General features: G+C 67.0%; 8 protein-coding genes across 8 annotated transcripts; 4 read left to right on the top strand and 4 right to left on the bottom strand.

Moving 5' to 3' along the window:
• The first annotated feature begins 504 nt into the window (after positions 1-504).
• Positions 505-2,829, top strand: RHOBADRAFT_54665 (uncharacterized protein). The gene is made up of 9 exons (XM_018417439.1): positions 505-592; positions 662-899; positions 966-1,059; positions 1,128-1,278; positions 1,396-1,451; positions 1,526-1,658; positions 1,727-1,950; positions 2,020-2,152; positions 2,251-2,829. Exons 1-9 carry the CDS (start codon positions 543-545, stop codon positions 2,750-2,752), a joined length of 1,581 nt encoding a protein of 526 aa, XP_018270153.1. The 5' UTR covers positions 505-542; the 3' UTR covers positions 2,753-2,829.
• A 669-nt stretch (positions 2,830-3,498) lies between these two features.
• Positions 3,499-3,997, bottom strand: RHOBADRAFT_65340 (uncharacterized protein). Its single transcript, XM_018418685.1, has 3 exons — positions 3,899-3,997; positions 3,751-3,813; positions 3,499-3,680 (listed from the first exon to the last, which is right to left on the bottom strand). The coding sequence occupies exons 1-3, from the start codon at positions 3,899-3,901 to the stop codon at positions 3,552-3,554; spliced, it is 195 nt and encodes a 64-aa protein (XP_018270152.1). The 5' UTR covers positions 3,902-3,997; the 3' UTR covers positions 3,499-3,551.
• Positions 3,998-5,782: 1,785 nt separating this feature from the next.
• RHOBADRAFT_16335 (uncharacterized protein) lies at positions 5,783-7,787 on the bottom strand (the record flags this gene model as incomplete). Its single annotated transcript, XM_018412309.1, has 5 exons — positions 5,783-5,911; positions 6,006-6,611; positions 6,695-6,954; positions 7,021-7,156; positions 7,224-7,787. 5 exons carry the CDS (start codon positions 7,785-7,787, stop codon positions 5,783-5,785), a joined length of 1,695 nt encoding a protein of 564 aa, XP_018270151.1.
• A 1,337-nt stretch (positions 7,788-9,124) lies between these two features.
• On the top strand, positions 9,125-10,558 carry RHOBADRAFT_54662 (uncharacterized protein; the record flags this gene model as incomplete). Its single annotated transcript, XM_018417438.1, has 7 exons — positions 9,125-9,163; positions 9,274-9,345; positions 9,416-9,515; positions 9,603-9,681; positions 9,754-9,811; positions 9,916-9,959; positions 10,074-10,558. The coding sequence occupies 7 exons, from the start codon at positions 9,125-9,127 to the stop codon at positions 10,525-10,527; spliced, it is 846 nt and encodes a 281-aa protein (XP_018270150.1). The 3' UTR covers positions 10,528-10,558.
• On the bottom strand, positions 10,533-11,904 carry RHOBADRAFT_54661 (uncharacterized protein; the record flags this gene model as incomplete). Its single annotated transcript, XM_018417437.1, has 5 exons — positions 10,533-10,778; positions 10,936-11,494; positions 11,581-11,667; positions 11,734-11,777; positions 11,845-11,904. 5 exons carry the CDS (start codon positions 11,902-11,904, stop codon positions 10,653-10,655), a joined length of 876 nt encoding a protein of 291 aa, XP_018270149.1. The 3' UTR covers positions 10,533-10,652.
• Positions 11,905-12,059: 155 nt separating this feature from the next.
• RHOBADRAFT_54660 (uncharacterized protein) lies at positions 12,060-15,279 on the top strand (the record flags this gene model as incomplete). Its single annotated transcript, XM_018417436.1, has 10 exons — positions 12,060-12,194; positions 12,265-12,873; positions 12,944-13,081; positions 13,157-13,488; positions 13,571-14,066; positions 14,131-14,365; positions 14,458-14,570; positions 14,647-14,940; positions 15,020-15,056; positions 15,185-15,279. The coding sequence occupies 10 exons, from the start codon at positions 12,060-12,062 to the stop codon at positions 15,277-15,279; spliced, it is 2,484 nt and encodes an 827-aa protein (XP_018270148.1).
• A 302-nt stretch (positions 15,280-15,581) lies between these two features.
• On the bottom strand, positions 15,582-18,273 carry RHOBADRAFT_65338 (uncharacterized protein). The gene is made up of 17 exons (XM_018418684.1): positions 18,166-18,273; positions 17,944-18,086; positions 17,686-17,861; positions 17,560-17,616; positions 17,436-17,492; positions 17,313-17,370; positions 17,141-17,247; positions 17,020-17,073; positions 16,884-16,955; positions 16,585-16,741; positions 16,501-16,520; positions 16,379-16,433; positions 16,296-16,307; positions 16,140-16,227; positions 15,995-16,070; positions 15,834-15,932; positions 15,582-15,755 (listed from the first exon to the last, which is right to left on the bottom strand). Exons 1-17 carry the CDS (start codon positions 18,234-18,236, stop codon positions 15,702-15,704), a joined length of 1,356 nt encoding a protein of 451 aa, XP_018270147.1. The 5' UTR covers positions 18,237-18,273; the 3' UTR covers positions 15,582-15,701.
• A 3,258-nt stretch (positions 18,274-21,531) lies between these two features.
• On the top strand, positions 21,532-23,289 carry RHOBADRAFT_54658 (uncharacterized protein; the record flags this gene model as incomplete). The annotated part of the gene is made up of 7 exons (XM_018417435.1): positions 21,532-21,858; positions 21,947-22,195; positions 22,273-22,402; positions 22,465-22,568; positions 22,636-22,703; positions 22,782-22,821; positions 22,898-23,289. The coding sequence occupies 7 exons, from the start codon at positions 21,532-21,534 to the stop codon at positions 23,243-23,245; spliced, it is 1,266 nt and encodes a 421-aa protein (XP_018270146.1). The 3' UTR covers positions 23,246-23,289.
• Between the last annotated feature and the right edge of the window lie 2,720 nt (positions 23,290-26,009).

The following is a 26,009-nucleotide window of genomic DNA, read 5'->3' as shown; positions in this document are numbered from 1 at the left end:
TTCACAGCGAGCTTGAGGATTGCGGCCGTGGCCGGTGCAGCTTGTGCGCTGCCGCATCGAGAGAGGCGTCGTCCAGAGCGACTTGTCCGAGCGAGCGGAGCAGGGCCTCGGGTCTCGTCGTTCCGCCTCGCCTGCCGCCCGTGCTTCCCGCCAGCACGCGCAGAGCTCGCTAGCACGCTCCAGCAGTGCACCCGACGCACTCCCCGGCCCCGCAGGAGCTGTCGTCTCGCCGCCGACGTCTCGCCGACCCCGCTCCGCGTTCAACAGAGGCGCACCCGTCGAGCAGCCGTCCAGGCGCCAGTGCCGTATTGCGAGGTCCCTACATAAGCCTGCACTGGTGCGTGGTGCCCCTCTCTGTCTCCCTCGAGCGTGGTACTGACTCGTCCCCTCGCAGCTCTCGGATCCTCATCAACTTGAAGCCGGTGCGCCCGTCAACTCCCTCAGTTGCGCGCCGTGCCCATCCCGAGCTGACCTGTTCCTCCCATCCTTTCCCCCAGTCCCCCGCGCAGATTCATCGAGTCGTTCAAGCGCTCACCGTCGCCATGCCGAGCGTGCGACACTACCTCGACATGGGCCATCTTCGACGTCTCGAGTGCGTCCTGGTCCCTGCCCTCGTCGCCAAGGACCCTGACAAACCTCCTCCCCGTCCCTCCCGTCGCAGCGAGTACAAGTACTCGGCCATCGACAAGTCGTTCCTGTCGCGGTTCGTTCTGCGGCACTGGTGGAACTGGGCCGCGACCTTGATGCCGCCATGGCTCGCGCCCAACGCCGTCACGCTCATCGGTTTCGCGGCAGTCCTCGTCAACTTTGCGTGCGTCGCGCTCGTGTGCCCGACCCTCGACGGCAGCGAGAGCGCGTGGCTGTGGGCGAGCTGTGCGGCCGGACTCTTCTTCTACCAGGTACGCCCACCTCTCGCCTCCCGTCACTCCTCTCGATGATCCGGTACTGATACTAGAAGCACGCAGACGATGGACGTCATCGACGGCAAGCAGGCGCGAGCAACCGGCACCTCGTCGCCCATGGGCGAGCTCTTCGACCACGGCTGTGACGCGCTCAACAGTGCGTCGACGACTCTCTCTCTCTCTGTCCTCCTTTCGGGATCCTGAGTCTGACACTTGCGCCTGCAGCACCCCTGAGCGCCCTCATCCAGGTGTCGGCCCTTGGCCTGGGCAAATCGCCGCTCTCGCTCCTCTGCATCGTCATCGCTTGCCTCTCGTTCTTCGCCTCGACTTGGGAAGAATACCAAACCGGCACGCTCTATCTCGGCTACGTCAACGGGTGCGTCCTCTTTCCTCTTCTCTTCAAGGGCAAGGCGGCGTCGCGAGCCGGCGTGACTCGCACTGTCGCGATCCGCACGCACGGCGAGCGCACTAACCCTCGCGCACACGCCCGCAGGCCAGTCGAGGGCATCCTCATCGCGGTCGGTATCTTGGGCTGGACGGCCGTCAAAGGTGCGCCCGTCGGTCTCCCTGCATCTTGATCGTCGTCGTCGAACCTCTCCCTGACGAGCGTTCTACTCCAACAGGCTCGAGCTGGTGGTCGCTGCCTGTCGAGGACGCACTCGGTTCCGTCTTCTTCTTGCCGTCGTCCTGGCGCATGAACCGCATCATCGTCATCTTCCTCAGCTTCGCCTTCCTCGCCCTGCATCTGCCGCCTTGGTGAGCTCGTCGCCCTCCTTCCTTCCTTTCTTGCGCCAGTCCCTGACCCAGATCTTCTTGTCGAGCAGCCTGTACAACGTCTACGTCCTCCTGTCGCCGCCGTCGCGCCGGGCCCTCACGACTCGGCCGTCGCAATCGTCGAGCGGTCGGCTCAACGCGACGCCGCCGCTCGAGGCGTTCGGGCAGCTGTTGCCCATCGTGTCGTTCTGCGCGCTGTCCGGCCTCTGGGTGCTCAGCCCTGGGAGCGCGATCCGCTCGTCAGGACGAACGGCAGAGCTCGTCGTCGTCGTCGGTCCGTCCCGTTCCCCTCTTTCGCCTTCTTGTCCGAGTCTCTCCCTGACAAACTCTCTTTGTCCTGCAGCGCTCCTGTACGGCCAAATGACGAGCAAGGTCATCCTGGCGCAGCTCACCAAGGGCATCTTCCCGCACTCGTGGGCGCTCGTGCTTCCTCTCGCACTTCCGGCCGTCCTCGTCAACCTTCCTCTTCTCCACCTGCGCGTCCCTCCTCCTTCTCTCCTCTTTCTATTTCTATCTCTCCTCCCTTTGGCGAACGCTACCTTGCCCGCAAAACTGACCTTTCCTCGTCTCGCAGCCCGATCCTCCTTCGACCTCGCCTCGAGGCCTGGTACCTGCACGCCCTCCTCCTCCTTTCACTCGCCGCCTACGCCATCTCTGCGCACGCCATCCTCTCCGCCTTTTGCGGCTACCTCGGCATCCGGGCCCTGCACATCCCGTTCCCGAACGCCGCCTGCGCCGGGTACGTCGCGCTCGCCGGCGGGCAAGGCGCGGGGCGCGCGCATCAGAGCCCGGCGATCGGTGCGCCGACAGCGGATGACGATCTCGAGCATGAGCGGCTACCTCCACGGCGCGCCGAGGCCGAGGCGTACCCGCCGCAGGCCATCCCGCCGTCGCCGCTGCGCCCGGGCGCTTCGGGCGGTCGCGCCTGGCTCGACCCGGCGCACGCGCTGCGGGTACTGCGCGAGGGAGCGCACGGTGGCGAGGCGAGCGAGGGCGGGAGGAAGCGCAGCAACACGAGTGAGCGGGAGCGCGGTGTCGGGATGGCCGAGGGCAGGAGGGTCGCGAGGGTCGAGTAGAGCGGCGAGGCGGGGTGGACGAGGTATTGGGAGAGATGGACAGCATCTGCAACCGCAACTGCATCGTGTTCTCGGCTCTCGAGGTCCTGCAAGTGCCTCGCGTCGGCTCGCTCGTCGACGAGGACATGCTCCAGGGCTCCTCTCGCTTCCTCTCGTCAACAGCTGGTCAGCGTCGCCGTGCTGCTGCAATCTCATGCCGAGCGAGCGCATCTGTCGAATGTCGAGGACAGGGAGCAAGGTGAGCAGCTTGAGCGCCAAGAGAGCGACTGCCGCGGACTCTCCGAGGACGCGGACCGTGCCCGTGCTCCGGTCCGCTCACACTCTCCTGTCTGCGGCTTCGGTCACCTGATGCGAGCACCGAAGCTCCGCAGAGTCGCCGAGCTTAAGAAGGAGAAGCGACAGCGTGGGCGAGGAGCGGACACCGTGACCGTCGACTTGAGAAGGTCGACAGAGGCCGTCGCCGATTGGCTGGCGAGATTCTTCATCAGCTCCCTGCTCTGAATCTCTCTCTGCTGCTTCCCCCCAGCTCCTGCGCCTCTCGTGCTTTGTGCGAGCCTTACGTATCGACGGCAAGATACTCTGGGCGGACGGTGGAGGCCAAGCATGCGCGTGATGGCGCGGTCTCTTGCCCGCCTCCGAGCCGCTCTGCGTCCTCCCTCGTGGCTTGCTTTGAAGAACCTCTGCCGCTCGATTACCGCTCTCTGCTCAATCAGAGTCGCTATTTCTCTCGCTCGAACGAATTGGGTCGAGTCGAACTGGATAAATGGGTTGCAAAAAACGCTCGTTCGCCCTCGCTGTTCTACCAACGCTGCGATCTCGCTCGAGGGAAATACGCGCTCGATGCTCGTCCATCGTCCGACGCAGAATGCGAGTGGCCATGAGCAGGAGGACGATGGGCGTGACCGAGGGAACGGGAGGGAACGCCAACCTGGGAAGGACGATCGGGTCAGTCGACGACGACGAGGCGGAAAGAGGGGCGTAGGGGAGGAGGGACGCACAGCTTGTTCAGGCGGGGGTGCTCGAAGCACCCAAGGTGCGAGGAGGGCAAGGAACTCGGCCTGCTGTAGAGGAGAAGGGGCGTCGGGCTCGGTGACGAACTCGAACCCAAATTGCGACGTCGAGTGGGCCGAAAGAGAGAGGACGGACCATGCGAGCGCCGTCGGGAAGTGTACTTTGGTGCTCCCATTGTGCGTGCGCGTCGAGGCGAAGCTGGCCGCAGTGCCGGACGGCCTGCTCCTGCGTCGCGACGGGCAGGTGCGGGAACAGGTTGGTGGCCCATGCCGCCTTCTTGTCGGCGAGGATGTCGGCGAGCCCGTCGACGATCGACGTAGGCGCGTAGTGGGCGGCATAGAAGTTGACGATCATGTCGAGGTCGTGGCTGACGAGCCCGCACCGCCACGCCGAGCCGAGCTTCGAGGAACCGAGCGCGTTGAAGAGCTTGCCGACCTGCGACGGCACCGGAGAAGGTCAGGCTCGTACTTGGAGAGAAAGACGAGAGATGCTGGACGCACGAAAGGAAGTGGATCAAGTGCACGCCCGTGCTCGGCCCGCTCGACGCATGCCGCGTAGACGAACTCGCGCGCGCACTGCACCGCCGCCGACTGGCCCGCCGAGCCGAGGCGCTCGAAGCCGGTGACCAGTGCGGCACGATGCGGGTTGTCGCCCGTCGCCTGCCCCGTCGCGCGCTCGTGCAGCAGCCGCTCGGCCGCCTCGAATCGCTCGAGGTGCACTTGGCGCACGGCGTCCGACCGCCGGAGCCTGGCGGCAAGCTGGCCGATATGGTCCTCGAGCCCGCGTTGCGCGATTTTCACGGCCTCCTGACCGCCGTGGCGATCCTCGAGCTTTCGAGCGGACGCCAGGTACCGGTTCGCCACCGAGATGGCCTTGCGGCTCTGGGCGAAAGCCGAAAACTCGCGGTCGTCGAGCGGCGTCGAGTACAGGATGTCGAGAAGGTCCATGAACGTCTCGATGCTCGCGAGCCTTCGCTTCGCCGACTCGGCCGCCAAGAAAAGAGGAATGTTGTCAGCGTCGCGCTGCAGGAACGGCCGGGGCGGCGAGTCAGCTCCCTCTCCGGACAGTAGCCCAGGCAAAGGTGAACGTGGGGGACGCACACGTGCCCTGATAGGGTTGATGCGCGGGCCAAAACCAATCGCGACGCTGACGTTCGACCACAAGATCTGCGTGAAACGAGGCGAGGATCAGTGTCTTGCGCTCTCGGGCGACGACGGTAGAGGGGAGACTCACCTCGTCCTTGATGTTGTCGCCTTTCCTCGAGCGGCAGTAGTATTCGAGGAGGAGGTCGAGGGCGAGCAGGCGCTGATCGGGCGAGAACTTGGACCAGTTGTGCTCGAACTTCTTCTGCGCGTTCGTGATGCCCATGTTGAGCGAGGCGGCATCGCAAAAGCGCTTGTGAACAACGGCGTCGGCGCTCTGGCGCTCGGCCTCGACTTGGGGCACCTTGAACGCGCGGTAGATGGTGCAGACCTGGTCGAGGAGCGCGGCGACCGAGACGGCGTCGGAAGCCGCCCGCTGCGATTCGGGCGAGGTGTTCATGTCGGTCGAGCGAGTGCGCGTGATGCGAGAAGCAGTCGAGGCGAGAGTCCAAGCGAAAGTGCTCGAGAGAGGTGCAGCCGCCCGACAGCCGGCGTCGACGTTCGGGTCCGTGGACCTTCCGCTCGACGGGTGCGTGCGCCGTCGCCGGTCCGCCTCCGGTCTGCGTCTCCTCGACGCCTCGACGTCGGTCCGGGCCGGGCCCGTCGAAGCGATCGCTCGGACCGGCCGTCTCGACCTGCGGCGGAAGAGAGGCTCGAGCGCGAGCAAAAGCCCTCGTCGCGATCATCCTCGAAGCGGCGAGAAGCTCAGAAGGGCCAGAGAGAGAGTGAGAGAGAGAGAGAGAAAGAGAGAGAGAGAGAGAGAGCGAGAGAGAGAGAGAGAGAGCGAGAGAGAGAGAGGGAAGCAGAAAGCCTCGCCGCTCTCGTCGAGCGTGGCGCGCAACACCAGACTTGCACGCCGTCCTCGACTCGCGGGCCGCTACTTGCCGCCGCCAAACCGATCGAGTGCCCCACTGGTCCCTGCTGCTCCCGCCGCGGCCGCCGCCCTCGCCGCCTTGGCCTTTTGGCTCGCCGTACGCTGCCGCTCGAGCTTCTCCTTGAGCGCGACCTGAAGAGGTGACGACGACGAGGGTCAGCGACGTGACCTCTCGCTCGTGCGCTCGAGGTTCAGGAGAGAGGGAGGGAGAAATACGAGGACGCACCGTCTGCGGGTCGATGACGTTGCGCCTGCGCTTGCGCAGCGCCTTCTTGATGCCGCTCGACTTGCCCCTCATGCGCTTCTTGTCGTCGCTCTTGTCGATGCGGCGCTGCGCGCGCTCCTGCCGCCGCACGCCCTCGACATCGTCGTCGTCCTCGCTCGCGCTGTCCTCGTCCTCGTCGGCCGCGTGCGCGCCCGTGAGCGCGAGTCGCTCGGCGCGCGTGCGCTTGGCGAACGGCGTCGGCTTGTAGCCCGGCTTGTGCGGGTTCTCGTCGTCGACGGCGCGCAGGACCTTCTTGTCGACGCGGCCGAGCGCGTCCGGGTCGAGCGTGATGAGGTCGGCCGGGATCTTGTCGAGGAGGGCGTGCACCTCGCGCTCGCGCCGGCCGCGCTTGGTCTCGTACGGGTTGGCGGCGCGCGAGTCGAGGTTGGCCTCGCCGGCGCCGGGCACGGCGAGCGTCGCGAGGCCCTTGGCGTGGCCGACGCCGAGCTGGTCGGTAAAGGGCTGGAACGCGAGGCGGTAGACGGGCGTCGAGGGGAACGTGTGGGTGAGGTAGGGCGGAGGAGGAGCTCGAGGGGATGCGGAAGGGCGAGTGAGGTCGTTGAACACCTGCGGGGCGAGGGCAGGAGCGTGAGTGCGCGCTCGTCGGGGTCGAGGGGGAGAGAGGGCGAGAGGGGGACGAGTCGACGCACCGAGACGTGGTTGCCCCAGCCGACAGCGAGCATGCCCTTCTGACTCCACGCCGTCGCTCTCGGCGTCTTCTTGAGGCCGTACTCGTTCAAAGGTCGCCACATGCGCGTGTCCCAGATCTTGACGCTGCCGTCGAGCGCCGTCGTCGCCATGCGCTGCCCGAGCGTCGACGGGTCGACCGAGACGGACGTCAAGGGCGACGTGTGGGCGAGGAGCTTGACCTGGGCGTGCGAGACCGAGGGCGACCACAGCGTGACGGTGCCTGTCGAGGGGGGAGAGGGAGGTCAGCACCGGGCGTGCAGGAGAGAGAGGGTGAGCGAGGACGGACCGTTGCTATGTCCGAGGTGGATCATGGCCGAGTGCGGGTTCTGGGCCATCGTGTCGACGGCGCCGAGCTTGGTGCGGTGCTCGACGAGGAGCTGGCCGGTCGACGTGTCCTGGTACTTGAGGTAGCCCGGGTTGCCCTGCGTCGCGTACCGTGTCAATTGCGGTACTCTACTGTGGTGGAGAGAAAGAGCGAGAGGGACGCACGATGGTGGCGAGGAGGAAGTGGAAGGGGAGGAACTCCATGCGGTTGACCTCGATGTGCTGGCGGAGCTGGTGGACCTCGAGCCCCTGCTTGTCGTAGATGTAGACGTACTTCTTTTGGGCGACGGCGCAGAACGACTCGTCGTGGAGCCACTTGACGTCGCGCACCGTCTCGCGCAGGTGGAGCTCGGAGTGGAGCGACGACGAGAGGGCGTCGAACGTGGCGACGTGGCCGAGGCGGCCGGCGAGGGCGAGGTGACGGCCGTTGCGCGTGTAGTCGAGGGCGTACGGGCCGAACTCGGGCAGGTCGAGCGAGAGGGCGGCACCTTGGGCGGCGAGCGCGCTGTCGGCGAGGATGTCGCGCTGGGTGACGCGCCACGTGCGCTCGAGGTCGGTCTCGGCCTGCATTGCGCCGGCATTGTCGTTGGGGAGGAGGAGGTCGTCGTGCTCAAAGGCGTGGGTGGCGGCGGCTTGGGCGGTCGACGAGAGGTGGGCGAGGTGGTGGCCGAGTTTCTTGTCGGCGGCCGAGGTGTGACGTTTCGGGGGCTTGTTGTGCTTGTTGAGCATGTGCTGCTTTGTGCCGTGGAGGTACTTCTTGAGCTGGTGGGCTGGCGGGACGTACGAGCTGTCCTGGGCGGGGAGGGACGACGAGTGGTTCGAGAGGAGCGAGGGCTCTGCGGGCGGGTTGGGCGCGCGGCCCTTGCCCTTGTCGCGCTTCAAGTGTGGTGCTGCGCTCATGGCTGTGGCAGTCTGGCGGTGTGGGCGAGAGGGAGAGGGGAGCGATGAGGGCGGCTCGTCGAGCTCGGCACCGCCTCGCCGTCAACTCCCGCCCACACTCTCTGCCGGGTACTGCTGCACGGCCAGGCTGTAAATGTGCTGGCTAGTCGGCACTGTCGAGCATCTTGCACGACCGCGCGACGCGTCCTCCTCGAGACTGGATCACCTCGCCCATTCTCATCTCTCTTTCCCTCAACCTCTTCAACCTCGCACCGGGCCACTCCTGTCGCGCGATCCAGCCCCACAAGCCACTAGCACCAACCCAGCCGCGACTCGACGAGCCCGCCAACACAGAGCTGAACTCTGTTTGCCTCGCCCTCCTCCCCTCCCGCTCAACTTGGCGCGATGCGACGGCTCTGCCGTACCGCTCGCTGCCAGTGCGCCCGTCAGCACGACGAGCCGGCGCTCTCGAGCCTGGCGCGTGCGCTTAACCTCAGCTGCTGCCAGAACTCGCTCGCCCGTCGCTCTCGTTCGTGCGACCTCGCGCCCGCCCTCCCTCTCCCGCCGGCCCACCAGCCCCTCTCGCTTTTTTCTCGCCCCCTCGTGCGCGGGGACGGCTGAGCGGCAGGTCACGTGCCCGAGCTGCAGCGACGCACTCGAGGACGAGTCGCGGGCGGCCAGGCGAAGCTCGAGACTCGGTCGAGCGAGCCGTCGTGCAGGCGCTTGGTCGAGTCGGCCGGGCAATGCGGGCGCAACAGGCGCAAGCTGCATCTCTGCCTCCCTCGAGAGAGCAGCAGGAACAGAGACAGGGCTGCGACGACGAGGGATCGCGCGTGCAAGCGGGCGCGGTGTGAGCGGTTGGGGAACTCTGCGCCGAGGTCGAGCGGAACGGTCGAGGTTTGTTGGCGCATCCGCCGGCTCGATGCGCGCTCTCGCAGACCTCAGCTCGCGGTCACAGAGCGAGAGGGAGCAAGAGGGAGAGTCGAGCGACCGACGAGCGAGACGACGACGGCGCCTCGACAGGGCGAGGTGCGACATGGACAGGGTTCGAGAGCGAGTCCTTGAGAGCACGTAGGGCGGCAGCAGGTGTGCGCTCGCGCTGTGGGACGACGCCTGAAGCGTTCGACGTCGCGTCCTCAGGTCGAGCGACGACCACCTCTCAGCGGCGGGCACACACTGCGCCTGGCATGCCCGACGCGGTCGAGTTCACTCACTGGCTCATCAAGGTACGCCCTGGCCACCGCGCAGCCTCCCACGAGCTGTCGCCGTCTCTCCCCTCCCCCCACTTCCCGCCTTCATCACTCGACTCGCGTACTGACCATCCCGCCGCACCCAGGCAGAGCCCGAGACGCGCATCGAGAAGGGCGTCGACGTCAAGTTCTCGATCGACGATCTCGAGCGCAACAAGGTGCGCCCCTACTCCTCTCTCCCTCGCCTCCCCACCTCGCTCGCGCGCTGACCCGCTGCACCTCCTGCAGACGACCACCTGGGAGGGCGTGCGCAACCACGAGGCCAAGAAGTACCTCAAGTCGCAGATGAAGGTCGGCCACGAGTGCCTCTTCTACGCGTCCAACTGCAGTGCGTTCCCCCTCCTCTTCCTCCTTGTCACTCTCCTTGGTGCATGAGCTGACCCCTTGCCTCTTCCGCGCTCGTCTCGCCTCGCAGAAGTGCCTGGAGTGAGCGGCCTCGCTCGCGTCATCAAGGAGGGCTACCCCGACTTCAACGCCTGGGACCCGAAGCACCCGTGCGTCGCCGTCGTCGTCACTCTTCACTCGCCTCGTCGACAGAGTTGACCAACTCTCAACGCCCCGAGCAGGTACTACGACCCCAAGAGCAAAAAGGATGCTCCGACATGGTTCATGGTCGAGGTCGAGGTGCGCCTGCTCGCTCCTCGTCGTCTTTCCCTTTTCCGCCGCGAGTAGCTCATCGTCCTGCCCACCTCGCCCTCCTCCACCCGTCCCCTCGTCGTCACTCTCAGTTCGTCGCCAAGCTCCCGCACCTCGTCCCCCTCGCCCTCCTCCAGTCCCTCGCCTCGCTCGCGCCCCCCTCCAGCTCCAGCTCCTCCTCCCCTTCTCCCTCCCTCCCCGACTCGCTCTCCTACCTCACCCCAGCCCACCTCCGCGCCATAGCCGACAGCGCCCTGATCCGCCGCGGCCGGCTCAGCGTCCAGCCCGTCGGCGACGACTTCTTCGAGGCGGCAAAACTGCTCGGCGAGCGCGGTGGGTGGGACGAGTGGGAGGGCGCAAGGGGGGTCAAGGGGCTCAAGGGCGGGGCGAAGAAGGTGCCTGGGGGCGAGGAGGAAAAGGTGGGAGCCAAGGGCAAGGGCAAGGGGAAGGGCAAGGCGGCGGACGAGGAGGAGGGAGCGGCCAAGGAGGAGGAGGTCGAGGGCAAGCCGGCGACCGCTCCCAGAGCCAAGCCGGCTCGCTCCACCAAGAGCAAGAGCAAGGTAAAGCCCGAGCCGGACGACGAGGACGACGGCGCAGCAGGGTCGAGCGAGGACGAGGTGACGACGGGCGGCAAGAGGCGGGGAGCGAACGGCGCGAGCAGAGCTGGGACGCGCAGCTCGAAACGTCTGAGAGGGACTGAGTAGCTTTGAGGATGCGCAACGAGTCTCTAGATCGAAGTCTGCCTTCTCTACGGCCTCGTATCCTCGTGGATCCCCCTCGCCGTCCTGCTCCCTCTCGCCGCTGCCCCTGGATCCCGCATGGCGCTCCCTCAACGTGCCCGCACCCGCTCATCTTCCTCGTCGCCATCGCCAAGCTCGGCGACGAAAGGGCCGAGGCCGCCCGGGAGCGACCAGTCGTCGATGGACGACTCGAGGGCGGCGATGGCCCGTGCGAGCTGTGGTTGGCGAGGCGAGGGACAGGTGAACGAGGGCGTCGAGCGAATGTCGAAGGCAGGACGAGGACGAGAGAAAAGGGGGAGAGAGTGGAAGAGGACGGGTCAGTGCGGCGCCCGGTTGCTGCCGAAGAGAGAGGAGAGAGAAAGGCGGGCGCACCTCCTCGTCGACCTCGCTCTCGGGCTCGCCGTCTGCGCCCCACAGTTCCCGCACATCGCCCGGCCGCACCGTCCCGCCCGAGCTCCTCGCCGTCCGGTAGCTCGCGACTGTCCCAAACTGCGAGTCCCCCTCGCCGCCGCCGTCTGCACTCGCGCCCGCCTCGAGCTCGGCCTCGTCCTCATCGTTCTCACCGAGCTCCTCGTCCGTACCAGCGTCTCGCCGCATCCTCTGCCGAGCGACGCGACCTGGTCCACCGCCGCCGCCTCGAGGCAGCGTCCGCATCGAGTGGCTGCTCGCCGGCCTCGTCCACCCTCGCTGCGCCACCTTGCCCGCCGCTGTGGGCACCTCCTCCCAGTTGCGCCCAAGGTGGACGACGCGCACGGGCGCGAGCGGCGTGTCGTCCATCGGCGGGCGCCAAGTCGACGACGACGCGGGCCGCTTCTTGCGACGGCGGGCGGGCGAGGCCGAGGGGGAGGACGAGGTCGAGGGTGCGGCGGACAGGGTCGATTCGGGGCGAGAAGGGCGGAATGCGGCGAGCGACTCGACGTTGATGAGGCGCCTGCGCGCCGAGGTGGAAGGGGGAGGGTCAGCCGTGCTTGGAGAGAGGCACGAGAGGGAGGGAGAGAGAGGACCGGGTCGACGCACTCGGTGGCGTGTTCGAGGATGCGCTGGAGCGACTCGCGCTCGCGTTGTTGTTCCTCGGTCGAGCGGCCTTGAGGTCGAGGAGGAGCCCTGAGCGGTGCGATTCAAGGTGGGGTCAGCTGGCGTCCAGAGGGGATGCGGCGAAGTGGGGCGTACTCTGGGAGGATGTCCGGGTTGAGCAGAGGTGCGCGCTCGGTGTCCTGCTCGGAGCAGAGAGCGTCAGTCGAGGGAGAGATGAGAGGAGGGAGGAGGGGGAGGGGAACGCACCTCGTCGACACTGGGAGCGGGCAAGCAGCAGCACAGGTACTGCCGTACGAGGCTCGCCATCCTGCAGAGCACTGCAGCACAGGCAGTAGCGGTCGAGGGAGAGAGAGAGCGACCCTCTCCCCACATCCTCTCGCTTGCTCGTCGTCTCCCTCACCCGCTACCAGACAAAGAGTGCCCAGCTGTGCCTCTAGCCTGTCCTCCAGCCACGCCACAGCATGACCCAGCCACGCGCATCCACATCGCGGTTCTCGCTCGACGACTGGGACCTGCTCGCTCCTCTGTCGCACAACGAGCTCGCATCCGTGTCACGCATCTCGCACGCCGCTGCAGTCAAGCCCGTACCCGTCCACGTGCGTCCACTTGTCCCCTCCTCGAAGAGCGCGACCCTACGAGCGAGATCCCTGACCCCTCCTCCCGCAGCTTCGAGCCGCCGCCGACGAGTCGAACGACCGCCCGTCGACGCCGGCTGGCCCCATTCGCCCGTCGAGAACGGTCGCAGGCGCACTCGACAGCCCGTCGTCCCGTCCTGGATCCGCCCGAGGTCGCGACCGCCGCGGCAAGACGCCCGCCCTTCAAGCCGCCGACCAGGACCCGCTCCGGCCGGCGCAGGCCATCGCGACGACGCAGCAGTTCCACGACTGGTTCTCGTCGGTCGAGGCGTCGCTCGAGCGCGAGCAGGAGCAGGTCTACGTCGAGCACCTCGGCGAGCTCGTCGCGCACCTCGCCACGTGCGACTCGGTCCTCGGCTCGCTCGACGAGGCGCGCGGCCTGTTGAGCGAGATGGAGGCCAACTACCGGTTCGTCGACGAGAACTCGCGCAGCCTGCAGCTCGCGTGCGAGCACATGCTCGACGAGCAGCGCCACCTCCTCGAGGTGACCGAGGCCATCGGCGCCCGCCTCGAGTACTTCCGCGAGCTCGAGAAGGCGACGCGCATGCTCAACCTCCCTGGCGAGGAGCTCGTCCTCCAGGACGACTTTCTCAACCTCCTCGACCGCCTCGACGCGTGCCTCGACTACCTCAAGCTCAACGTGCGTCCCTCGTCGCCCTTCCTCCCCTCGGACCGTGTCCTGACCCCTCTTTTCCCGCCGCCGACCGCAGCGCGACTTTCGTGACGCCGAGATCTACTTGATCCGGTACCAGCAGTGCCTGACGCGGTCCATGACGCTCATCAAGATGTACTTTGTCTCGACCGTCCGCAAGCTCGCCGCCGACGTCCAGGACAAGGTGCAGGGCAAGGTGCGCCCGGCCTCTCTCTCTCATTCGCCTCTCTCTCGTCGCGACATGACACTGACTCGGCGTGCGCACCCGCAGGACCTGTCGGACGCGGCGTTCGACGCGCTCCTGTACGCCAAGTTCTCGCAGCCGGCGCCGACCCTGCGCATCCTCCTGTACGAGCTCGAGAAGCGGGCCCTGACCGACCCGGACGAGTACGGGTCGCTCCTGAGCGAGTGCTACGCCGTGTGGTTCGCCGCTCGAGGTGCCCTCCTCGGCCCGCGCCTGAACGAGGAGGTGCGGCGCATGGACCCGGTCACGGCCGAGCTCGTCAAGCTCGCCAAGGCCGGGTGCGCGTACCTGCGCGGCGTGTGCGCTCAAGAGTGGACCCTGTTCCGCGAGTTTTTCGGCGGCGGCGAGGACGAGGCTTAGTGCGTCCACACACACTCTTTCTCCCGACCGCCTTTCTCTCGCATCTCGACGACTGACTCTCCCCCTCTCTGGCGCCTGCAGCCGGTTCCTCGAGTCGTTGTGCGACAGCCTGTATGACTCGCTGCGGCCGCGCATCCTGCACGAGCCGCGCCTCGACGCCCTGTGCGAGCTGTGCGCCGTCCTGTACGCGCTCATGGCGCTCGACACGGCGTCGCCCTCGACGGCAGCCGACGCCGACGACGACGACGAGGGCGGGCGCAACGACTTGCGCTTTGCCGTCCTCCTCCAGACGATCCTCCAGGACGCCCAGACGCGCCTCGTCTTTCGGGCGCAAGCCGTCGTCCAGAGCGAGGTCCTCCACTTTGCGCCGTCGCCGGCCGACCTCGACTACCCAGCCATCATCGTGCGCTCGCCCGGGCTCAAGGCGCTGTGGGAGGAGCCGGTCGCAGTCGGGCAGAGTGCGGGCGAGGACGGGGCCAAGCGGTTCCGGGCCCCGAGCGAGGCGGCGCAGGCGACGTGGTACCCGACCCTCAAGCGCACCGTCTGGGTCCTGTCTCGCCTCAACGCCTACGTCAACGTGCGTCCTCGCTCTCTCCCAGAGTCGAGGCGCGAGCGGCGACTGACCCCACCTTCCCTCGCAGGACGCCATCTTCGAGGACTTTGCCGGCGAGGCCGTCGCCCTGTGCCGCAAGTCGCTCGTCGACGCCTCGGCCCAGATTGCCGCACAGCCTCCTGTCGCCGAGGGCCAGACGGCGCAGGACAAGGAGGCCGACGGCACGCTGTTCCTCGTGCGGCACTTGCTCCTCCTCAAGGAGATGGTGCGCAGCGTCGACCTCGTCCACATCGAGCGTGCGGCCGACTTTTCGAGCGTCACCGGTGCGTCTCTCTCTCTCTCCCTTCCGTCCGCGAGCTCGGGGCGGGCGAGGAAGGTCCACTCACGGCGCTCGCCCCGGTCCCACCTCTCGCAGAAGCTCTCGGCGGCCTTCTCACCGGCGGCAACCTGTTCAACCCTCGCGCACTCGTCGAGCTCGCATCAAGGAGCATGCCGTCGTGGGCCGAGACGATGACCGACGCCAAGCTCGTGCGTCCTCTCTTTCACCCTCCCTCCTGCCGCCGCCCCGAGCCTGACCCTTGTCTCGCCCACTTCTCCTCGTCAGGATCTCGACGTCGCTCTCAAGCGCGCCTGCGAGTCGCTCATTCGGTCGTCGTCGACGGCGCTCACGTCAACGCTGCGCTCGTTCCTCGACCAGTGTACGGCCTTCCTCTCGTCGCCGTCGCCGCTCGCCCGAGGTGGACTCGTCGAGCAAGAGTGGGCGTCGCCCGAGCGGGTCCTCGAGCTGCACTCGGCGTTCAGGGACGGGCTCGAGGAGCGGGCGACGAGCGTTGTGCGGCGCATGAGGGTGTTTCTCGTCGAGGAAAAGACGGTCGGCGTCTTGCTCCCGCCGCTCTGGGTGCGTCCTCCTTCTTTCCCTCCCTCTCTCTGATTCCCTCGTGCGACGCCTTGACTGAATCTCTTTGATGCGCATGCAGGAGGACCTCCTCGAGACGTACTCGACCTTCTACAACCGTGCGTCCTCGTCGTCGCCGTCCCTTCCTCGTCCCCCTCGTCGTTGCCATCGCCGCCGTGCGAGCGCCGGCGCGACGACTGCTCACAGCGGCCGAGTCACTGACTTCTCCCTCCTCATCGTCGCACAGTTGTCCGTTCCGAGTACGGGTTCGCGACGAGCTCGTCGTTGAGTGCGCCGGACGAGGTGCGAGCGGTGGTCGAGCGCGCCGGGCGCGGCGTATGAGCGGACTGCAATGCCGTCGCACGATCACGAGAGCACCTTGTGAGCTTGACGGCTCCTGCATCGCTTCCCGTCGTCGCAGAGTCGCTCTTGAAAGAAATCGGACCGGCCGAACAAGCTTGGGAAGGTCATGACGAGGGCCGAGCCGCTCGTCTTCCCTTTTCGTTGCTGCGTACGTCGGAGCCAAGCTGTCACCGTCTCGTCTCGAGAAGAGGAGCTGCGCGCACGCAGGACGTCCCGCTCGCTCAATTCTCGGCTCGCCTCACTCGCAACCTTCTCAACTTGCGGCTCTCTCTCGACAAGTGCGCAGAGTCAAGCGAAAGTCGCAGTGTGAGGTATACAAAAAAGGGGAAGCGAGAGTGTCTGTGCATGCGGACAGCCGGGTGCGACGAGGTGACGAAGGCGAGGAAGACGTGGCGGCACGCTCACTTGTCGACGGCGCGCCCGATGCGCATCCCGACACGAACGAGGGTCTCGATCTGGGTGGAGAAAGCGCGAGTCAGGGACTAGCTCGAGGCGAACCAGAGCACGAGGAAGAGGAAAAGCTGGCGACGCACCGAGTTTCTCGAGTTCTCGAGCAAGTCGGCGTCGAACTTGACCGTGTTGGGCTTGAAAAGCAGGACCGTCGTGCTGCCGCCAAAGGAGAAGCGACCCAGCTACGAGAACGAGGAAGTCAGAACCCGAAAGGAGAGAAGGAGAGGTAACTGCGAGGACGCACGTCGTCGCCGCGCTTGACCTCGTCGCCCTCGAACTTGTGCATCGTGATCCCGGCGACCATCATGGCGCCGACCCAACTGCAGGGAGAAGGAGGTATCAGTACGGCATGCGAGGGGAAGAAGGAGAAAGGCAACAAGTCGACGCACACGTTCATAACCTCGCCAAAGACGGGGCTGTCGATGCTCGCGACGAGGCGCACGTTCTCGCTGTACACCGAGACGTTGGACCGAATGGCTGCAGATGGTGATTGCTGCGTCAGTGTCGTTCGCCGCCACGGCGAGAGGGAGAAAGAGAGGACGGACCCATCGGGTTGACTGAGGACGGTGACGAGGAACGAGTCAGTGAGTGTAGGAACGACGCGTCGAGGAACGGCAGCTTAACGAACCGGTGTAGTACTGGCCGGTGAGGTAGTCTTGATGGCCCATGACGCCGTCGACGGGCTGTGGCGGGAGGAAGATGGGTGAGTGGGCGACTCGGCCAACGACGAGGACGAGCGACAAGGCTCACCGAGTGGAAGCGATGGTAGTCTGGATTGGAGGAGACGATGAGCGGACGTAGGCTGATAGAGGCAGAGAAAAAGGCGGGACGCACCCTGCGGAGCGAGCCGGAAGATCGCGAGGCTGCCGCCCTCGTACTCGGCCGCCTTCTTGCCGTACTTCTCGCCGAGCATCTTGGCGACGGTAAACTCGCGGCCCTTGATCCAGATCGACGTCGCGTCGCTGACTGTGTCGAAGAACATGGCGCGGCACTGCGGGCGGACAGCGAGGGTGAGCTCTGCCTCGAAGAAGGAGCGCTCGGACCGCCGACGAGCCGCCGACGCAGAGAGGTTGCCAGGCCCTCTGCGTCGCGACACGCCGTCGTAGAGACGATGTAGAGAGAGGGGGACTCACGTCTGCAGCAGAGACGGCCGTGCGCGGGTCGTCCGGGTCGGCAACGGGTCGTGCATCGGGCTTGAGCTTGCGCTGCAGGATGGCGACAGCATCAGGGACGGATCGACAGAGGATCTCTGCCAGGGGTGCGGCTCACGTAGAAGAACTCGTTGAAGGTCTTGAACGACGAGACAGGGTCCAGGACCTCGTCCTGCAGGGGGCGCGAGGGGTCAGGTCGGTCGGGCTGCGAGTGGGAAAGAGAGGACGGCCCGACGGACCATGTTGAGGTTGTGGAACTTGATGAACGGCTCGATTTCGCGAGCCGAGGCCGGGCTGTCGTACTTGGCGCCCTGCTTCTTGGTGAGCGAGTCGAGGAGACGGCGGACTGTGCGCGAGGGAGAGGGTCAGTCACGGCTGGCGCGCTTGGTCGAGAGGACGACAAGGACGTACTGCGTGCTCCTTCCATGTTGCCGCTCATGCCCTTGTACATGAGGCGGATGCCGAGCCGCTGCAGGCGAGGGCGAGTCGGTCAGTCTCCTGTTCTCGCTCGACGACGGCGAGAGGGGGACGCACGACGTAGACGGCCATCTTCTCCTCCTGCAGAGCACCCGTGAGGCGGTCCTGGACGATCTGGGCACGAGGCAGAGAGTCAGGAAGATGCTCGGCGGGCCAGAGAGGGAGAGAGAGGTGGGCGCACGATGTTGGCCGAGTCGGCGCCGAGGTTGTACTTGCCCTTCATCACTTTGGAGAAGACCTGTGTGATGACGAGGGAGAGAGTCAGAGCTGCCCTGTCGCCGAGGGAGAGAGGAAGAGAGGGGCGCACCTTGTTGAGCAGCTTGCGCTGCGCCTGCGACGCCGTGACAAAGTTGGTGACGAGGACCCGGTTGACCTTGGTCGGGTCGGTCGACGCGCACACGCCGAGGTGCGTGATGATGCTCACCTCGCCCTTCTTGTTGAGGCGCGGCTTGCGGCACAGCGGGCACTCCTTGATGTTGATGACTGCGCGGGCGCGAGAGGAGGTTCAGGACGGTGCGCCGACGCAGGACGACTCGAGGGCAGTGACGGAGGCAGAGGGACGTACCGCGCTCGATGTTGCTCCCGCTCGTGCCGTCGTCGGACGAAGGCTCGATCGAGTTGGTGCGCGACGGCTCCTTGGCCATGCCGTGCGGCCTCGGCGCCGTCACGATGGTGCCCTTGTCGGCGTCAGTGAGGACGTCGGTCCCTCTGCAGGTACAGGACGATGTCAGTGACGGTGTCACGACGAGAAGGAGAGAGAGAGAGAGAGAAGGAGGTAGGGACGCACGGCGCGAGCGTCTTCATGTCGGACGACAGGTCGGTCCCGCCCTCGTACTCGGCCGGCTCGAGCTGCTGCATGTCGGCAAAGTCGCCCGCGCTCGGCCCTGCACCGGGACCCGCCGGCGTGTTCATGCCCGTGGTCGAGCCCGTGTCGGTGCCGCCCTCGTCGACGTGGTGGCGCTGCTCCTTGGGCTTGCGCACCTCCTCCTCGAGGCAGATGACGACCTCCTCGACCGTGAGCTCGTCGTCGACCGTCTTGCCGTGCCGCGTGAAGAACGAGTCGAGCGTGTCCTTGGTGAGGGTCGAGCCGAGCGAGTCGAGCATCGAGAAGAGCTCGACCTGCGACAGGGTGCCGTTGGCGTTCAGGTCGTAGTTGGCGGCGTACACCCTGCGAGACAGGGCGAGGCGAGAGTCAGGACACAGATCGACGAGTGAAAGAGAGGCTCGAGGCGGGCTCGAGCCGCGCGAGAGAGGGAAGAGAAAACGAGGCCTGAGCGCACCTCCAGAACTGCTGGCGCAAGGCCGCGTACGGCGTGTACTTGGCGCGGATCTTGAGTGTCGGCTTTGCGCCGTTGGCCTCGCGCTCGACCTTGTCGCCCATGACGAGCGGGAGGTCGTGGTCGTGAAAGTCGTCGCCGACGAGCTTGCCGTCCTGGGCGGCCGGGTACAGGCCGCGCTCGTCGTGCTGGATGCTCGTGCCGAGGAGCTGCTCGAGCGGGACGGCGACGTCGCCGACGTGGTCGTTGCCCGACATCTTGTCCCAGTCGCTGACGGTGAAGCCGATCGTCCAGTGCGTCTCGGCCTCGCCGACGTGGAACCACAGGCGCTCGCTCCACACCGGGTTGAGCGAGTGGCGGATGACGCGCGTGCGGAAGATCTTGGTCCCGAACGAGATGACGCAGAACGGGTCCATGTCGTAGCTCGTGCGGAGCGCGTTCTTGAGCCGTGGCAGGTCGTGCGCGCCCGTGATCTCGACCTGGACGAGCCCGGCGATGGCCTCGTCGTCGTCGTACGTGAAGCCCGCCGCGGCGCGCTTGCGCGACTTGGCCGAGCGCTTCTTGACCTTCTTGTCCGTCTTGTTGCCCGAGACCTTGTCGCCCTTGGACCGGCGACGACGACGACGACGCTTGCCGCCCACCTCGTCGTTGTCGAGCGCCGGCGTGCCCGCCCTCGAGATGCCGACGCCGCCTGCGACGAGGCTCATCTCGACAATGTCGTCGGCGATGCCGCCGGGCGTGTCGGACCCGCCCGACTTTTTGCCGCGCCGGCGCGCGAACCTGCGCTTGCGGGTCGGGTCGGGCGTGCTCGACGACGACGCGCCGCCGCCACCGCTCTCGAGGTCGGTGAGGGCGAGGTCCGACTCGGCGGCGGTCGTTGCGCCCGACGGCGTCGGCGGCTGCGACGACACGAGCGACGGCGACGCCGACCCGCTCTGGGTCGAGAACCGGCGCTTGACGAAGCCGGGCAGGCTCAGGCCGCGACGGCCCTGCGGAGGAGGCGTCGAGACCGGGACGGCATGGTCCTGGACGATGATGTCGGGCACGGGCGACTGGACCGTCGCGGCCGGCGTCGTGATGGACGAGGACGCCGTTGGGCGCAGGTCGAAGTAGCTCCTCGGCGGCTCGGGCGCCGGGGCGACGGCGAGGTCGTCGTCGTCGGCAGAGGTGGACGCGTCGTCGTCGTCGTCGTCGTCGCCCGCCTCGGACTCGCTCTCGTCGCCGGTCGCGACCGAGTCGTCGTCGGACGAGGACGACTCACTGTCGGGGTCGGCGATCGTGTCGCCGAGCGGTGCGAGGTCGTCTGCAGGGCTGGTACCGATCGTCTCGGTCTGTGCGGGTAGAGGGTCAATGTCTGGCCGGGACGGGTGACAGAGAGAGAGAAAGGACGAGGACGGACCGGCGCTGCAAGAAACACCCTCTCCTCCCTGCTCGCCCGCCTCGCGTGCTCCTGCTCGTCGGCGACGCGGCGCAGTGCGACGAGGATGCGCTCGCGCTGCTGCGGCGAGAGACGGCGCTCGCCGTTGGGCTCGGCGGGGACGAAGCCGACCTGGACGAGGAGCGCGCCCGAGACGGTCGAACGGGACCTCGACGAGCGGAGCGTGTGCCAGATGGGCTGCAGGATGGATGGAAGAGTTAGTCAGAGAACACGGGGAGGAGGATCCGAGGGAGAGAGGTGCGGGCGCACCTGGTTGTCGGCGTCGTGAAAGCCGACTGGCGGCTGCCCGTCCCTCCACTGGCTCCTGTCCCTGCCCCACCAGTCGTCCAAGCCGAGACTGATCTCGCCGAGGTACTCGGACCCGACGCGGTCACGGTCCCAGCAGACGACCTCGACGCGCTCCTGGCCGAGGGCGAGGCAGTCGTGCAGCTTGAGCTCGAGTTTGGCCTCGTCGCCGACGCCGGTCAGGTCGCCCGCCTCGCCGCCTGGGCCCCACACCGGGTTGAGCGACTTGCGGACGGTCGGGCTCGTGACCTGTGGGCGTGCGCGGGAGAGAGAAAGGGTGAGCGACGAGGTTCGAGAGGAGGGAGGGAACGAGAGGCTGGCGCACCCTCGAGGGGCCGTAGCGGATGACGACGTAAGGGTCGCTGAAGCCGTTCTTGTCCTTTGCGACGAGGTTGCGGCCTGCGAGGACGCGGACGACGAGGGTGCCGAGCGGGTCGTCGCCGTTGACGAGCGGGTCGAAGAGGGTCTGGCGGCGACGAGCGATGGTGCGAGGTCCGGGGATGCGCTTGAGCTGTTTGACGGGGAGCTTTGACAGGAACGAGCGCTTTGTCGAGATGGGCGGGGGTGCCGGGTGGGGCGAGGAGGACGAGGCTGTTGGAGGCGGTGCAGGCGGCGGGGCGGGCACCTCGACAGGCTGAGACGGCGGCCTGGGGGGTGAGGGCAAGTGGGTCAGTGGGTGCATGTGGTGCAGGAGGGAAGGACGACAGGGACGCACATGGCCGTGAGCGAGGTCGAGCGGGACCCGAACGAGGGCCGAGGTGGTGCAACAAGCGGGGACGAGACGTGACGAGGGCGCAGGCGACGAGGGCGTGAATGGACGGGGCCGAGTGCTGGCTACTCGGTGCGCGGTGTCGGTGGTGCACTGGTCGGCGTGCGCGGGTGGGTGACAGTCGGTGGACGACGACGAACTTGAAGCCGACGGGGCGAGCGACGTCGCACCCCTCCGAGTCGTCTCGCAGGGCTCAGAGCTGTGTTGCTGCAAGCCCAGTAGCTTTGTAATGTCCTCTCCCGCCAAGTTAGCCCGACTGCTCACCCGAACGAGCTGCGTGCGGCTCGCTGCCGTGGGTTCCCCGCGTTGGTTCATCTCTTGCTCTCGCTCTCTCTCCCTCGCTCGTCTGTGGCTCGCGACTCGGCTCGCTCAGCCCATGGCACCATGGGCGACCTGCGCCTCAAGCTGCGCGACAAGACCCGCCCCTTGACGCCCGCCGAGTACCGCGCCTCCCACTTCCCTCGCCGGCCTCGTCCTCCTCGCTCGTCGCCAACCCGAGCTCGAGCACCTGCCCCAGACCGCGACGACGACCTGCAAGGACCGCCCGCCAAGCGCGCCAAGTACGAGCCGCTCAGACAGCCTGGCCGCACCGACTTTCACGGACCCGACCCGGCCCTCAAGGCTCGCCAGCGCACGTTCGCCGCCCGCGACTTTGCAACGCCCTGGGCGACCGAGCAGCAGATTGACGACTGGCTCGACAAGTACCCGGCGGTGCGTCGCACTTCCTCCCGGGCCCGCCATCCCCCGATCCACCTCCTCGCCCACACTCTCTGATGACCTTTCCCTCCCGCACGCACAGCTCCGCAAGCGCAACTTCTTCATCGTCCAGGACCACCGTGCGACGAGCTGGCACCACGACCTGCGCCTCCAGCTCGACGGCGTCACCGTCTCGTGGGCCATCCCGCGCGGCCTGCACGACCCGGACCGCGGCCACCGCCGCCTCGCCGTCGAGACCCAGCCCCACTCGATCGCGTGGAGCCTGTGGGAGGGTCCGACCGTGCACAGCGTCGACAAGCCGACCGGCGTGTGGGACATTGGGACGTACACGGTCCGTCGACGACCTTCTCCTTTTCCTCCTCCTCCTCCTCCTCGCGGCCCCCGATCCCTGACCCTCTTGCCTTGCAGATCCACGAGACCAAGGCGGCGATCAAGCGCCGGGCGCCGACCTCGACCTCGACCATCTACGCCGAGGAGACGCCGACCTCGCAGCTGTCCGAGGACGAGGACGAGCTGCAAGAGACTCGCTTCCGCAACGGTGCGTCCCCCTCTCTCTCGTGCAGTCACCCCGACAGCCTCCTGATCGTCTCCATGCCGCAGCCTATCACGCGGCGGCGGGTCTCGCGACACCTGCAGCGCCGGGCGCACCTGGTTTGCCGGTCGACGACGTCTCGGGCCGCAAGCGCGGCTTTGTCGTCGAGCTTGTGCGTGTCGCCCTCCCTTTCGCGCTTCCGGCGACAGCCAACTGACACTCTGTCTCCCTCGACGCAGAACGGCGAGCGTTGGCGCGGCCTCAAGCTTCACTTTGTCCACGACCCTTACGATTTCAAGATTTCGAGGTGCGTCCCCCTTGACCTCCTCTGTTCCACTCGCAGGCCTGCGTGATCCGAGCCTGACGCTCTCACTCTCCTCTGCAGGTCTCGAGAAGCCGGCAACGCGCTCATCAGGGCCGCTCAAGTGCGTGCACGGACCTCTCGACCTCGCCCTCTCCCTCCTTCGTGCCGCGTCCTGACTCGCCCTCTCGCCCCAACAGTGGTTCTTCACCTTCAGCTCGGCCGACGCGTCCATCCACCTGCGCGACACCGAGTCGTCCACGCTCGACCGCACGCGCTCCCTCCTCACCGACCGCACGCTCGACGAGATCCGCGACGACAGCATCGTGCTCCTCGACGCGGCTGGTGCGCGCCGCGGTCCGACTCGCAGGGCGTACGACCCCGAGACGTTCAGGCGGTTCAGGAGGTTCAGGGAAAGGGACGCGGTCGCGGTCGAGGAGGAGGTCGAGGACGAGATGACGCAGGCCCAGTGGGACGAGTTCTCGCAGGCCGACGGCGGCGATGAGGGGCGAGCGTCGAGTCGAGGAAGGAGAAGGGTCCGTAGCTGAGCAGGACGGGTCGAGGGCGAGCTGCAGTGCCGTTTCCTGGCTCGACTTTTCGTCCCTCTCGACGAGAGCTTCTCCGGCGAGCTCTCTCTTCTGGCAGCTGCTCGCAACGTGCTCTCTCTTTCTCAGTCGCAAAGGCGGGTGGAGGGTACTGAGGCGTCTTGCACTGCTGCCTGCGAATCTGCGTCCTCGGCCCACCTCGCCCCGCCGTCGAGCTCTACCACGCCGCCCACCCCGCAAAGACGTCCGCCGCCGCGCCCAAGTCGCCCTTGCCCTCGCCGCCGCCGACGTTGGCCCCGAGGAGCTGCGCAAGCTGCTCGGGCGAGAAGGCCGGCATCGCCTGGGCGCCGAACGGCGCGCTGCTCGGGTCGAGCGCGCTCGGGCCGAAGCCGAGGCCGAGGTCGAACGGCATCGGGACGTCGGCGCTCGCCGGCGCCGCCGCCGTCGTCGCGCTCGACAGGCCGTGCACGGGCGCGGGCGTCGTGCCGAGAGGGTGGGTCGCGTCGGGCGAGTTCTCGGCGGAGCCGGACAGCTCGCTCAGGAAGGCAAAGTCGAATGGGCGAGCAGCGGCGGCGGTGGAGGCATGGCGAGCGAGAGGCGCGAAAGGGTAGGTGGACGTGGCGAATTGGGTCGAGGTCGGCGAGCGGTAGACGGCGACGTGGGCCTCGAGGCGCTCGATGAGGGCGTCGATGTTGCTCGACGAGTACGTGTAGCCCGAGATCTTTGCGAGGTTCGACACCCTGCAGGGTTGGTCGCAAGAGTCAGGAGGGTGCTAGAGACGAGAGAAGAGAGGAGAGGGCGAGGAGAGAAAGGCGAACGCACTTCTCGAACAGGTCGACTATGTCGTCGTCGAGCGCGATCGCGCCGCCCTCGACCTCCTGCAGGAGGATCGAGCCCCAGTCGACGACGCCAATCTTGCGCAACGTGGCCGTGAGGAGGATGGACGGCGACCGCTCGATCGACTCGATGATGTCCCGCAGCGCGCGAATGAAGACCTTCGAGAACTGGCGCACGACGAGCTCGAGGCGCTCGACCAGGCCTTGCCGCTCCTCGCGCTCGACGCCCTGCGTGTCGCGCATTGCGTCCTGCGCCTCGGCGAGTCGACGCCGAAGCTCGCGGTACAGGGGCACGACGACGATGGGCCCGATCATGGCGGCAAAGCCACGGATGGCGCGCAGCGCCATCTGCGACGTGTGGCGGATGCGCCGTGGCGTCGCATGCGGGAACAGGGGGCGCTCGTCGAGCTCGATGAGCGTGTCGAGGTGCTCGACGAGGAGGGACGAGATGGTGCGGAAGCGGTTGAGCCGCTTGAGGAACAGGGCGAGTGCCGCCTCGTCGAGCGGCTGCCGACGAGCGTGGGCTGTGCAGGTGAGGTCATACGAGTCAGGACTAGTTTGAGAGGGCGACAAAGAGAGCGAGACGCACTGGACAGGATGTTGCCGGCGAGCTCTCGGCAAATCGAGAGGTGGGCGAGGGCAACTGCGAGGGCAGGGAATCAGGGAGACGACCCAGACGGACTAAGACAAGACGAGGGGGACGTACGAGGTCGTAGAGACGCTTGCATGACATCCTCGAGCTTAGGTTTGGGCCTCCAGCTCCGCAGCTGCTCCTCGAACGCCTCCAGGTCGATGTCGAGCGCGCCGACGAGCGCGAGCTGGTCGGCCGGGGTTCTGCAGGACACGCTCGAGGATCAGACAGGGCACAGGAGAGAAGGACAGGGCGGGCAGAAGACGTACGAGGTGAGCCGGCCCGAGACGATCTGTGAAAGGCACGCGGGGAGGGGGGGAAGGCCATCAGTTCCGGCTCTTCTCGAGACGACGAGAGAGTGGGAGCGCACCTCAGTCGACATGTCGTGCGAGAGGCCCATCGCCCACACGGTCCTCGGGCCCTCGTCATCGCCGAGCTCGCCCGAGTCGTACAGGATGCGCAAGTGCGACATGAAGCCACCGAGGAAGGGCCGACTCGGCGGCGTGACGTCGCCTGCGAGAAACGAAGGACGGATGTGAATGAAAGCGCGAGGGCGGAAACAGGCCGCAGTAGGGTCGGCGAGAGGGTGGGAGAAAAGGGGACGGACTCGTGCCCGTGAGGTAGTCCAGCAGGGCGCACGACATGGCGTTGAGCTTCGACGGCTCGAGGAGGACGTCGGCTTCTCTCGCCATCTTGAGCGCGTGATTGCGCATCGTCTCGAACGCGGTGCGCCTCCTGCGGCCGAACTGGCGCAGGTCCTCGAGCTCGCCGGCGAGCGTCTCCATGGCCTTGAGCGACGAGGCGCCCGGGCCATCGCCGATGATGGCCGGGTCGTACGACACGAGGGCGCCGATCGTCAGAACCGCGTAGACGCAGACGTGCGCCTGGACGTCGAGCTGGGCGAGGTCGAACGCGGCCGTCTCGAGGAGCTCTTGCAGGTTGACGTAGCGCGCGATCGGGTGGTCCCACAGCGACGTGTTGCGGAAGCACTCGAGCAGGTGCCGCACGAGCTGAGGAGGAGGGTGCTCCAGGTGGCGGCCGCCGGCGGGAGCTGACGACGAGTTGAGGATGACGGCGGTCGACGTGTACGGGACCTGGCTGGTTGACGCGACGGGAACGGGCTCGACGGGCGGTTGAAGAAAGTGTGACGGCAAGGAGGTCGAGTCGGCGAACGAGGTAGGCGGCAGGGTCGAGAGCCCGTAGGCGGCGAGTGAGGCCGGAGCGGAAGGTGGTGGCGGCACGGCGACGACTGGCGCCTCAGGAGGGAAAGTCGAGAGCGCCTCGGGTGCGAGAGGGAAGC

The sequence above is a fragment of the Rhodotorula graminis genome, assembly GCF_001329695.1.
Source record: "Rhodotorula graminis WP1 unplaced genomic scaffold RHOBAscaffold_9, whole genome shotgun sequence".
In the NCBI taxonomy this organism is placed as follows: domain Eukaryota; kingdom Fungi; phylum Basidiomycota; class Microbotryomycetes; order Sporidiobolales; family Sporidiobolaceae; genus Rhodotorula; species Rhodotorula graminis.
This window is presented reverse-complemented; position numbering and strand designations above follow the sequence as displayed.

Excerpts from the sequence above, each read along its gene's own strand:
- RHOBADRAFT_54665 (XM_018417439.1), top strand. The coding sequence starts at position 543 with ATGCCGAGCGTGCGACACTACCTCGACATGGGCCATCTTCGACGTCTC. Across the intron at positions 593-661 it reads GGCCATCTTCGACGTCTCGA|CGAGTACAAGTACTCGGCCA; the intron begins GTGCGTCCTGGT and ends CTCCCGTCGCAG. Across the intron at positions 1,659-1,726 it reads GCCCTGCATCTGCCGCCTTG|CCTGTACAACGTCTACGTCC; the intron begins GTGAGCTCGTCG and ends CTTGTCGAGCAG.
- RHOBADRAFT_65340 (XM_018418685.1), bottom strand. Across the intron at positions 3,681-3,750 it reads CACCCCCGCCTGAACAAGCT|GTTGGCGTTCCCTCCCGTTC; the intron begins GTGCGTCCCTCC and ends CGTCCTTCCCAG.
- RHOBADRAFT_65338 (XM_018418684.1), bottom strand. The coding sequence starts at position 18,236 with ATGCAGCAGCTCGAGCCGGCCGAGTACGAGGGCGGGACCGACCTGTCG. Across the intron at positions 16,521-16,584 it reads CTTCCGGCTCGCTCCGCAGG|ACTACCATCGCTTCCACTCG; the intron begins GTGCGTCCCGCC and ends CCTCCAATCCAG. Across the intron at positions 15,933-15,994 it reads AGGTCAAGCGCGGCGACGAC|CTGGGTCGCTTCTCCTTTGG; the intron begins GTGCGTCCTCGC and ends TCGTTCTCGTAG.